We start from the raw sequence: 12,473 nt of genomic DNA on the forward strand, positions 1-12,473 counted from the left end.
ATGGCGCAACCCCGATCTATGTAAAGAGCCGCGGCCGCCTTTAACCAATCGTCTTTGTCCAATCACAGCCGGTCACATGTAAACACGGAGATGATGGTAATCGGCACTCCTCTTCTCACACTATTAGTGTGAGGAGAGGAGAGCCGATCAGCGGCATCTCCTCACAGGGGACAGCTAGGTATGTAATCAGGGCACTGATCATCAGTGCCCCGATTACAATTAAGTGCCCACCAGTGCCAGCAATGATTGCCCACCACTGGCAGCAATCAGTGCCCACAAGTGCCCAGGGGCGGATCCAGAGCCTAGTCTCGGGAGGGGCACTGCCAGAAAATATATTTTTTTGGGGTACATCTATCGGGGAAATGGCTGGTGTTGGCGCTTCAATCATCACGGCACCATGGTTGTTATGGTGTCAGGATGATTGAAGCGCATTATTACTATAATTACATTGTTATAAAAAATTAAATAGTTTAACTCACCATAATGCAGAATCAGTGGGAGCCCCGAGTGTGTCACTTGCCATGTCACCTGTCACCAGATGCAGATTGTCACTTGCCACGTCGCCTGCCACATGTTGCGGATTGTCACTTGCCATGTCACCTGTCACCAGATGCAGATTGTCACTTGCCACGTCGCCTGCCACATTGCGGATTGTCACTTGCCATGTCACTTGCCACGTTGCGGATTGTCACTTGCCATGTCACTTGCCACGTTGCGGATTGTCACTTGCCACGTCGCCTGCCACATGTTGCGGATTGTCACTTGCCACGTCACCTGTCACCAGATGCAGATTGTCACTTGCCACGTCGCCTGCCACATATTGTGGATTGTCACTTGCCACGTCGCCTGTCACCAGATGCAGATTGTCACTTGCCACGTTGCCTGCCACCAGATGAAGATTGTCACTTGCCACGTCGCTTGCCACATGTTGTGGATTGTCACTTGCCACGTCGCCTGCCACATGTTGCGGATTGTCACTTGCCACGTCGCCTGTCACTTGCCACCTGCTAAGGTGGTCTCTTGTGTCCCAGAGACAGGCAGCAGAGAGATGATGTAATCTCTCTGCTGCCGCAGCTGCCTGCATGGAGGGGGGGAAGTTGAACTGCAGGGATGCAGGGCGGGCGCCGGGCGGTGAGAGATGATGTCATCTCTCTGCTCCCCTGCCCGCCGGCTCCCTGATTGGCCAGCAGGCAGCAGCCCGCCCACATTGAGCGGCACATGTCAGCAGCGGCTCTCTCTCCTATGGAGCCGCCCAGCGGCTCCCTCAGTCACGGAGCCGCCCAGCGGCTCCCTCAGTCACGGAGCCGCCCAGCGGCTCCCTCAGTCACGGAGCCGCCCGGCTCCTCTTTCATTCACGGAGCCTCCCGGCTCCTCTTTCATTCACGGAGCCGCCCGGCAGCTCTCTCACTCATGGAGCCGCCAGGCGGCTCTTTCACTCACGGAGTTGCCCAGCGGCTCTGTCACTCACTCACGGAGCCGCCTGGCGGCTCTCTCACTTACAGAGCCGCCCGCCGGCGGGCTCTCTCTCACACCCTGCTCTCTGTCACCTGCATTTCTCTGAGTGCCAGCAATCAGTGGCCAATAGTGATGCCAGTCAGTGCTGCCCATGAATGCCCATCACTGCTGCCCATCAATGCTCATCGCTGACACCCATAAATGCCCATTTTTTTTAAGTTTTCTTTAGCTACACTTTGGATACATGTTCCACTGTTACATTAAAACGACATATCTAGTAGTACCCTTTAGTCACCAGGTGCATATTTGTAAAGCAGTGAATGTGACTTTCACCAAGCATTCACTGAGGCTGGGTTCACAGTATTGTGAATTGGATGCAGGTTTCCCGGCATCCAATTCGCATGTCTCAATGGAGCCAGTTCACACTGCTCCTGGACAGATGTTGAGCGAATTGCACAGGAGTCCTGTGCATCTTCTGGTTTGTTTCAGGTCCGAATTCAGCCACAAATTCAGACCGAAATCGGACCTGAAACGGTGAACAGGGATGCATCGGACCCCTGGGGTGAGCCACTCTGCAAGGCAGTGTGAACCTATCCTTAGCCCCGGTTCACACAGGGGCGGCACGACATGCAGGTCGCCTCACCGAGGCGACCTGCACACGACTGCCACGGCGACTTGCAAAACGACTTCTGTATAGAAGTCTATGCAAGTCGCCCCCAAAGTAGTACAGGAACCTTTTTCTAAGTCGGAGCGACTTGCGTCGTTACTATTAGGACGGTTCCCTTGTACAGAATGGGAGGCGACTTGTCAGGCGGCTAGGTCGCCTGACAAGTCGCCCCTGTGTGAACTGGCACTTAGAGTGAATTAATCATGGTCATGTAAAACACATGCAACTGGAAGATTCACCTGCAGTGAATATTTGGAAAATGTATTGTAGATTTACAGACAGCTAGCTAAACAATTGTCAGCTAATGTGAGAACTCATGTAGCCATGAAGTAAACAACCAAAATGTATTTATATACTTATCAGTGAATAAGGTAAAGGTGTTAAAGCCAAAAATTGCACAGCTGGTGTTCTTTGACCTTTTGCAATTAATTGAAAGCATTTCATCTTGTTTTCAGGTGTTCTCGTGAAAGCCATTTTAGAAAATATCACACAAGCTCTCACGCCATCTAGCAAACAAAAGCTGATAATGTACTCTGCGGTATGTATTTGGCTTTCCTAGCAGTATTTCTTCATTATTTTTAAAAGGGTGTCTTATGTAAGAAAATATAGCACAACAGAAATAGACCTCTAACTTGGATTCGGACATTGGTTGTAGAGAATCTTAATGCACCCCATTACAAAAAAAAAAAAATATATACAGGGGGTAAAGAAAAGAATCTCCCTCTTTAAAATAATCACATTTTGTTGCTTTGCAGCCTGAATGAAGACAGACACAGTTATTGTTTTATTCAGCTGTATTTACTAGTGCAACTAAAAACATCCAAGTGAAAGACGTATCACCAACATGTCAGAATAAAATAAAAAAAAAAATCAAAAACAGAATCAAAGAGTTGGAAAAAGGACACCCTGATGTCAGTATTTTGTTGAATCACCTTTTGCTTAACCACTTCAATACAGGGCACTTGCACACCTTCCCGCCCAGACCAATTTTCAGCTTTCAGCGCTGTTGCACTTTGAATGACAATTGCGCGGTCATGCTACACTGTACCCAAACTATTTTTTTATAATTTTATTCCCACAAATAGAGCTTTCTTTTGGTGGTATTTGATCACCTCTGGGGTTTTTATTTTCTGCTAAACAAATATAAAAAAAAAAGACCAAAAACTTTGAAAAGTTTTTTTGTTTCTGTTACAAAACTTTGTAAATAAGTAAGTTTTCTCCTTCACTGATGGCACTGATGGGGCTGCACTGATGGGTACTGATAAGGCGGCACCGATGGGGTGGCACTGATGGGCACTAATATGCGGCACTGATGGGGCACCGACAGGTGGCACTGATATGCAGCACTGATGGGTACACATAGGTGGCACTGATGGGCACTGATAGGCAGCACAGATGAGCACTGATAGGCAGCACAGATGGGCATGGATTGGCACAGATAGATGGCACTGATGTAAACGAATAGACGATACTGATGGATGCCAATCAGTGCCAAACAATGCCTGCCAATCCATGATGCCCATTGTGGGCACTGATTGGCATCCATTGTGGGCACTGATTGGCAACCATTGTGGGCACTGATTGGCATCCCTGGTGGTCTAGGGTGGCATACCTGGTGGCGACATCCCTGGTGGTCCTGGTGGCATCCCTGGTGGTCCAGTGTGGGCATCCTCAGGGGGGCTGCACTGATAATCAGCACAGACCCCCCCCCCCGTCAGAGGAGCAGCCGATCGGCTCTCCTCTACTTGCGTCTGACAGACGCGAGTGGGGAAAAGCCGATCAACAGCTCTTCCTGTTTACATCATGATCAGCTGTGATTGGACACGGCTGATCACGTGGTAAAGAGTCTCCGTCAGAGACTCTTCACCTAGATCGGTGTTGCAGTGTGTCAGACTGACACACTGCAACAACGATCGCCGCAAGGCGCGCCCCCGGGGGGCGATGTCATATGACGTGCGGTCAGCATATCAAAACCGGGTTGCCGCCATCATTTTGCTGTATGGCGGGTGGCAAGTGGTTAAATCACAGCCTTTAGTCTGTTGGGATATGTCTCTACTAAGTTTGCACATCTAGACTTTGCAATATTTGCCCACTCTTCTTTGCAGAGCTGCTCGTTCAGTTAAATTTGATGGTGACCGTTTGTGGATTGCAGTCTTATGCCCCGTACACACGGTCGGACTTTGTTCGGACATTCCGACAACAAAATCCTAGGATTTTTTCCGACGGATGTTGGCTCAAACTTGTCTTGCATACACACGGTCACACAAAGTTGTCGGAAAATCCGATCGTTCTATACGCGGTGACGTAAAACACGTACGTCGGGACTATAAACGGGGCAGTGGCCAATAGCTTTCATCTCTTTATTTATTCTGAGCATGCGTGGCACTTTGTCCGTCGGATTTGTGTACACACGATAGGAATTTCCGACAACGGATTTTGTTGTCGGAAAATTTTATCTCCTGCTCTCCAACTTTGTGTGTCGGAAAATCCGATGGAAAATGTCCGATGGAGCCCACACACGGTAGGAATTTCCGACAACACGCTCCGATCGGACATTTTCCATCGGAAAATCCGACCGTGTGTACGGGGCATTAAAGTCATTCCACAGATTTTCAATAGGGTTCAAGTCTGGGCTTTTACTAAGCCATGCATAGACATTCAGCTTTTTCTCCTTCAACCACTGTGTGGTCATTATTGCTGTGTGCTTTGGGTCATTGTCATGTTGGAAGGTAAACCTTCTGCCCATTGACAACTTTGTGACATAGGGCAGCAGATTTTCCTCAAAAATGTGATGGTATTTTGCCCCATCTATTTTCCCTTCTATCCTGACAAGTGCTCCAGTCCCTGCTGCAGAGAAACACCCCCATAACAGGATAATGCCACCTCCATGCTTTACTGTAGGAATGGTGTTATTTGGATGGTAAGCTGTATTGGACTTCCCCCAGACATATTGTTTGGCATTGAGGCCAAATAATTCAATTTTAGTCTCATCTGACCACCTTAAACGCACCTTGCAGATTCTGACGCCACATGGAAAAAGGTGTTATGGTCAGATGAGACTAAAATGGAATGATCAGGGTGGGGGAATGTCCTGATCTCTTGGCCCAGGACAGTGACAGCTTTCTGGTGCGCTTGCTCAGGTAAGTTCAGACTAGGATCCAAATATGCCTGAGCTCATCACTAGCCCCTACTAATCTCTCCACTTATTTTCTCTGGGGACAAAATTTTACTGATGTAGCTTGGCATAGTATTTTTTTATTCTAGTAAAAATTCATGGAATGCCATGACCATATGCAGTTGCATTGACTAACATGGTTAACTACTAAATCTGGAGACATTGTAACTAGCGGGGGGGAGTTCCCTGAGTTCCCCTAAGTTTGGCCACCAGAACACAAAGACACAGCAGGGGAGATTGCCACACCTAGCATCGTTTTTTTCCATTTTGCCCACTGGGTTTAACAAAAAAACTTGTACCTGTCATGAATGTCACGTCTACCCCAACGCCGGTGGTCAGATACTATAGCTGTCTACTGTGTGCTTCACATATAGCAGCCCCCTTTCCCTTAAGATAAGCAGGCCTATCGATACTTGCCCCTAGGACTTATACACAATGCTATAGAGTCTGGCCACCAGGGCAGATGCGAACTGAGCAAAGCAAACAGGTACTTGCAGTTTAGCAGACAGATAGCGTGGTTCAAAGGCAGTTCAGGGGATAATCCAGTATCCGTTCCAAGTAAAAGGCAGGCTGAGTTCAGGGGATAGTCCAGTATCCAATCCGGGTCATACACAGGAGATCCAACAGCAAGCAAGACTAACAGGAGGCAAGATCTAGATCAATGCAGGTAAGTCTGTCTCTAGAGTGTTCGGTTTGCTTATATCAGGTGACTGATCAGATCAATCATCTTGCAGGTGAACACAGACAGGGGGAAAGCAACAGCCAACACCCGGGTTTTGGAATAAGGAACAGGGGCACTAAGTGATCATGACAGTACCCAGCTTAAGGCGTTAATTAGGGATGATTAGAGGTGATTAGTGATAAGGGATAATAAGGGGTTAAACAGAGGAACATTTTATTTTTAAAAAAAAGAACACACGTTCCGAATATCGTACGACCGATCGTACGACCGTTCTCACTTAATAGTCGCAAGTAGGAATTGAATAGCTAAATAAAGTCACAAAAATTCTCGTACGACAGACAAAAAAAATCGGAAGTGATGTCATATTGGACGACAACTATACTGTCATGAAAAGGTACACCCGCTGGTGGACATTGGTACTGCGATCCAGGAGACCGATAGCGCCACCAATGGGTGAACCTTTTCATGACATATACTGACTAAACGAAAATCGTACGATCTGGAATCGTACGAGGAAAATTTTCGTGTTTGTCCGATCGAATAATATCGGATGAACGGTCGTGATCGGCTTTCGAAAGTAGCACCTAGCTTCTGCTCTCCTCCCATGCCTTGAGCTCTGGTCGGTGGAGTCTCGGCATCATCATGCACAATACAGGAACGTTATTTTTACATAATAATGAAAACAATGGGGGGATTACCAAAGACTTATGTAAACCAATGTAGCAATAGCTATATGCCTGTATAATTATTGCTTCCTGTGACAAATTAATAACTGAGGGGGGTCTATACTGATAGAGGGGGTCTGCACTGAGGGGGGGTCTATACTGATAGAGGGGGTCTGCACTGAGGGGGGTCTTTACTGATAGAGGGGGTCTGCACTGAGGGGGGTCTATACTGATGGAGGGGGGTCTGTACTGAGGGGGGTCTATACTGATGCAGGGAGTCTATACTGATAGAGGGGATCTACACTGAGGGGGGTCTATACTGATAAAGGGGTTTTGCACTGGGGGGGGTCTATACTGATACAGGGGGTCTACACTGGAGGGGTCTACACTGATGGGGTCTATACTGATAGAGGGGGTCTGCACTGAGGTGGGTCTATACTGATAGAGGGGGTCTACACTGGAAGGGGTCTACACTGATAGAGGGGGTTTACACTGAGGGGGTCTATACTGATAGAGGGAGTCTGCACTGAGGGGGTCTATACTGATAGACACCAACCCTAGTGACGTCACTGCCCCGTCACTCTCCTGTGTGTGCCCAGCGGGAAGTCAAGTGTGAGCTAACAAGTTCACACTTCCCGCGGTACACATACAGGAGGAGAGAGCCAGGGGGTGAATGAGCAGACCAGCTCTGTCTCATCCCATGTGAGAGAGGAAAGAGGGGGGACTCGGTATGGAGGATGGGAGGCAGTATTCGATAGGACACCAGCTCTGAGCTGTATGAGAGAGATGCTCTCAGCTCAGAGCCGTGCTGAGGAGACAGGGGGCATTCATGAGCACTGATAGGTGGGATTGATGAACACTGGTGGGCGCTGATAGGTGGGATTGAGGAGAGCTGATGGGCACTGATAGGCAGCACTTGTAAGCTGCACTGGTAGGCGGCATTTATGAGCATTGATAGGTGGCATTCATGAGCACTAATAGGAAGTACTGATAGGCGGCACTGATGGGCATTAAGCACTGATAGGCAGCACTGATAGGTGGCACTGATAGATAACATTGAGGTGGCACTGATAGGCAGCACTGATGGACATCATTGATGAGCGATGATAGGTGGCACCGATAGGTGGAATTGATGGGCGGCATTGATGAGCACTGATAGTTGGCACTGATAGACTATACTGATGATCAGGGCACTAATTATCAGTGTAAACAATTTACTGACATTGTTACCTCTCCTTTCCTCACACAGACTCAGCGTGGGAAGAAAGGGCTGCAGATAACAAGCAAGTCTGTTTACATGTGATCAGTTGATCACATTTTAAAGAGCTGCTGTGATTGCTCTGGATGCACGTCCCAGGGGACATGTGGGAGGCAGGGTTCTAGTAGGATGACCAAAGCCCGGGGCTCAGATGGGGGGGGGGGGGGTCAGGGGGGCCCTGAGGGTTCTAGTTATGCCTCTGCTGGTTGTCCTTACACATCCCCGTATCCTTGCTGCAATGCTGATGATTTCTGTTCACCCCTCCTCACTGCAGAATTTACACCACTCTGGGAGTAGTGTATGTTTTAGAACATTGGAACAAGTGCTTCATTAATTTGCTGCACAGGACTGGACATTTATAGAGACTGTCAGTTTTACCATGGTTTGGCACGTGCAAAACCACATAAAATATGTCTGAAAACACTGTTAATTTGGTATACAAAAAAAAAAGCACCAATATTTACACCACAAAACTGATGTATTTGTCTTTGTGAATTCCTTCCAATGTTTTGGGAAATTAGCTAATAAACAGAAGATTCATGTATAACAATTATGAGGAAAACTATTACTTTATCATACTACAGTTAGTCCCCTACATATGAACTTTCAAAGATACGAATGTGTTTGTATGTCCAATTATGTGAGTTAGTTCACATTTCTGGCACACATTCCTATGGGTGCATACTCTACAAGTGGTTGTGCTTCCTCTGTACTTTACTGTATACAGTACTGTATCTTTATTTCAACCTTTTTTCCATGTATTATTTGTGTGAAATTTTTTATAAAACTATTACAGTAATTTATTGGGCCGATTGTGTTGGGTACTTTGTTGGACTTACAAACGTTACTCCTGGAACAAAACTCATTTGAATGTAGGGGACTTACTGTATATTTGGGCTAAACCTGATCTGTAACACTTGCTATGGTCTGTTTATCTCTTGCAGCACGATGCAACTATAGCTGCTCTGCAAACAGCACTAAATGTGGCCAATGGAAAGATCCCTCCTTATGCCTCTTGTCATTTTTTTGAGATTTACCAGGTTGGCATTGAGTAAGTATCTAAACCAGGGGTGTCAAACTGGCGGCCCTCCAGCTGTTGCAAAACTACAAGTCCCGTGAGGCATTGCAAGGCTGATAGTTACTGGCATGGCTCCCTCAGGCAGAGGCATGATGGGACTTGTAGTTTTGCAACAGCTGGAGGGCCGCAAGTTTGAGACCCCTGATCTAAACAATAGATTACTGTTGGATTATAGTTTTATAGTTTTCTCTTTTATATATATATATATATATATATATATATATATATATATTTATTTATATTTATTTATTTTACATAAAAAACATTCAATAATGAAGAGGTTTTCATATTACATGTATACTGTATAATAGTTCTTGCAGCACACAGATGGTCATGCCAGTGCACTTTAAAATCACTTAAGCTGTCCATACACCAGTAGGATTTTTTTTTTTTTTAATTTAAATTTTCAGAATGTTTGTTGATTTTCTTATAATTTGTAATAATTGGGAAATTCCATTCATTCTAAAATGTTAAATTCTAATAAAATTTTAAAAGTACTTTTAGAATATCATTCGCCAAGTTTCTGATGTCATTGTCAAATGTATTGACAAGATCTTTCAAATTAACACTTTTTTGTAAATCTACCAGTGTATGGTCAGCTTTACCTTTACTAACTATTCGTGATAGCCTGTAGGTCACCTAATTCGTATAAGAACTATTGATTAGCTATTGACAAAAGCCTTGCAGTCTATGTATCAAGTGCTTATACAAATTTTTTGGTTAATCGTGTTCAATGTAGAGTAGGCCAGGAGACAATATTTTTCCTATCTACTGTGATTTTCACAAGCAAAGGCAGACACTGAGATTGCTAAGAGTGCCTCCTTCAGTCCTGCATCTACACCACTGGCCGCACATATTAGTGAATGGTCAGACCAGCAGGCACAATCCAGCTGTCTGGAAATGTCTTCTGGGCCATTTGCCCCCCTTAACAGTAATGTCCTAGCCTGAACAATTATGTTTAAGGCAAAGGAGGAGGCAGGCTGACCTGGGTGTAATCACAGCACCAAGGAAAACAATAATCTGGTCGGGTTTTCTAACTTCCTGGATCACATTAATGATAAATGCTTATTTGGGCTGCTTTATGCTGTCTTGTAGATATTGGATCATCTTCTGATCCAACTAAAAAAAGGCCAGATCAGAGAGTATATGGGCTGCAAAAATGGTATTTGCAGCCCATATAATTTGTGCCAAGGCTATGGGCATTTAGTTATTCACACATTCTTAAGAAAAGAGTATATGAGCTTTAAAAGAAATCCCTCACTGACCTCTGTAGCTACAGGGACTTTGGAGCAATTCATCCTCTAAGGTGATAGCAAAAGCACCGAAGTTGTTAAGGTCATTGTCTAGGATAGCTCAACTTCCACGAAACTGTATTTCTAGTCAGAACCTTTATTTGTGGTTTTGGATCAAGCAATCAATGGATAAAAGCCTTTTCTGCTGTCTGTTTCCTTTTTGGAATATTGCCCTTTACTTCCTGTTTTGGAGACACAGCAGTTAGGAGGCTGAGTCCACCTTTGAAAACAGACTGAAATATTATTTTGTAGGCTATGAGCAAAGCCCATAGATATTTGATTTTCTTTCCTTCCAAAATAGCTCAATTTCCCATCACCACAGTCATTTAGATGGGGGGAATGCCTGCCTCAACACCATGGTGTTCTGCTGGTGGAGACGTAGGGAGCCTTACCGGCTGGCAGAACACAATGATTACTGCTAGTGGCTCTAGCCACCGGCAGTAATCACATGTAAAATATCCCACAGCCTGGTTGTACCCAAGTCAATTGATGGATCAGCCAGCCTATAGATGGATTGAATCTCAGCCAGTCCCTGCTGAACCAGCCAAATTTTGATCCATGTATGGCTGGCTTTAGAGGTGGTAAAATCTGGGGCAGGAAGTGGTAGCATTAGGGACTGTTTTGATGGCATGACAGATAGATGTCAAATTGATGCCATCAGCACAAGCCCATAGCCTATTGACACAGACATTAACTTTGATTGGCGGCTATATGCAACAGTTCCTCATACCTTTGCTACAGCCCTAAAACTCAAAGCATCCCAGCTGCTCACACCAACAATGCAAATCATTTCCATCTTTATATTTTACCTGCACTCTAATGTCAGCCAGAATATTATTGCTTTCCATATGAAACAGATGTTTCTAGCCCTTGTGTACAATGTAGATTTTCAACCATTTAAAGCATACCTATGGTCAATATGTAAAATCATATATGCATTTCTACACTGATTTTCAATTATTTCTTGCCTACATCTATTAATCTGAACACTCTTTGTAAACTTGAAGATCCTCACACATTTATTTTCTTGAATTTTTTGACACATATTCACTATGCTCTGTGAATAGGCACTGCTGTGTCACATATTCCACAGGGCCTGTCTTCTAAAATACAGAGGTGTCAAAAGGAGGAGTCATTATAGGAATCACAGCTTGCAGGCAGAAAATTATCATGGGATATGTAGTCTTTAGAAATTCAAAGTAAACAGCAGAGGGAATCCTCGGCATGCAGGGAGTCCAGGAAGTTGTGGAAAGATATGATCAGCAGAGACAGCACTCGGAACGTGAAAGGAAATTTTATAAGTAAGCTTGTCAATAGAAAGTATTATTTGTATTGCTATTACAATGCTGAAAAGTGTATGTTGTGACTCTTTTAACACTAAGCCCTCGTTCACATTGACTGCTGCTTGAAATTGCATGATTTCAAAGCTGCATGTCAGTGCGACTTCAGGTGCGACTTGGAAGATATCTGTATGGCTTCATGCACAGATATCTATGCAAGTCGCATCCGAAATTGACAAAAGTAGTGCAGGAACTACTTTTTCAAATCGATGCGACACTGCAAATTTGGCGTCGCAACGATTTAAACAGTGCGGTCGCCGAAAATAGGGTGTGATCTGTCATGCGAATGACAAGTTTCTCCAATGTGAACAAGGGCTTACACACACACTATCTAAAACATTTTTTAAATATCACATATTTACTATTTATTGAGATACAGTCAAAAATTATACATATCATTTTACATAATATGATTAAAAAAATATTTTAACTATTCTATATTCAAATAATAGGAGCTATACTATTGAGATGTACTATAAGAATGATTCTTCGGCTGAGCCGTACCCAATTGCTTTACCAGAATGTTCCCAGTCTTGTAGTCTGAAGCGTTTTACTGACCTGACATCCTCAATCATTCCGGGAGACTGGAGAAAAGAATGTGGATTTGAAGATGAGAATAATAGCTCAGGTATGGTTACAGTTATATTTTTATATAACCAAGGTGTCAAATGTTATACTGAAAGGATTGAACCCTTTACTATACAATTAGACAATATGTTTTATTTCACATTGTTCAAATTTTCATGAAACAAACTTTTGTTGGCAAACATATACAGTACATACTATGACCAACCTAAAGTAGAATTCCAGCTTAACACCAACTAGTCTTAAAAATGTCCCCTTCCCCCTCCTGATACCTAT

At 44.6% G+C, this 12,473-nt stretch overlaps 1 protein-coding gene across 2 annotated transcripts in view; it reads left to right on the top strand.

Annotated features, from left to right (window-relative positions):
- Window positions 1-12,473, top strand: part of LOC141144557 (prostatic acid phosphatase-like) — a 97,335-nt gene that overhangs the window by 68,742 nt on the left and 16,120 nt on the right. For both annotated transcript variants that reach the window (XM_073630344.1, XM_073630345.1), the window contains 3 exons: window positions 2,578-2,660; window positions 8,847-8,953; window positions 12,065-12,240. In XM_073630344.1, coding sequence (XP_073486445.1) covers window positions 2,578-2,660; window positions 8,847-8,953; window positions 12,065-12,240 — 366 coding nt within the window. The remainder of the gene's footprint in view (window positions 1-2,577; window positions 2,661-8,846; window positions 8,954-12,064; window positions 12,241-12,473) is intronic.

The sequence above is a fragment of the Aquarana catesbeiana genome, linkage group LG05 (assembly GCF_042186555.1).
Source record: "Aquarana catesbeiana isolate 2022-GZ linkage group LG05, ASM4218655v1, whole genome shotgun sequence".
Lineage (NCBI taxonomy): Eukaryota > Metazoa > Chordata > Amphibia > Anura > Ranidae > Aquarana > Aquarana catesbeiana.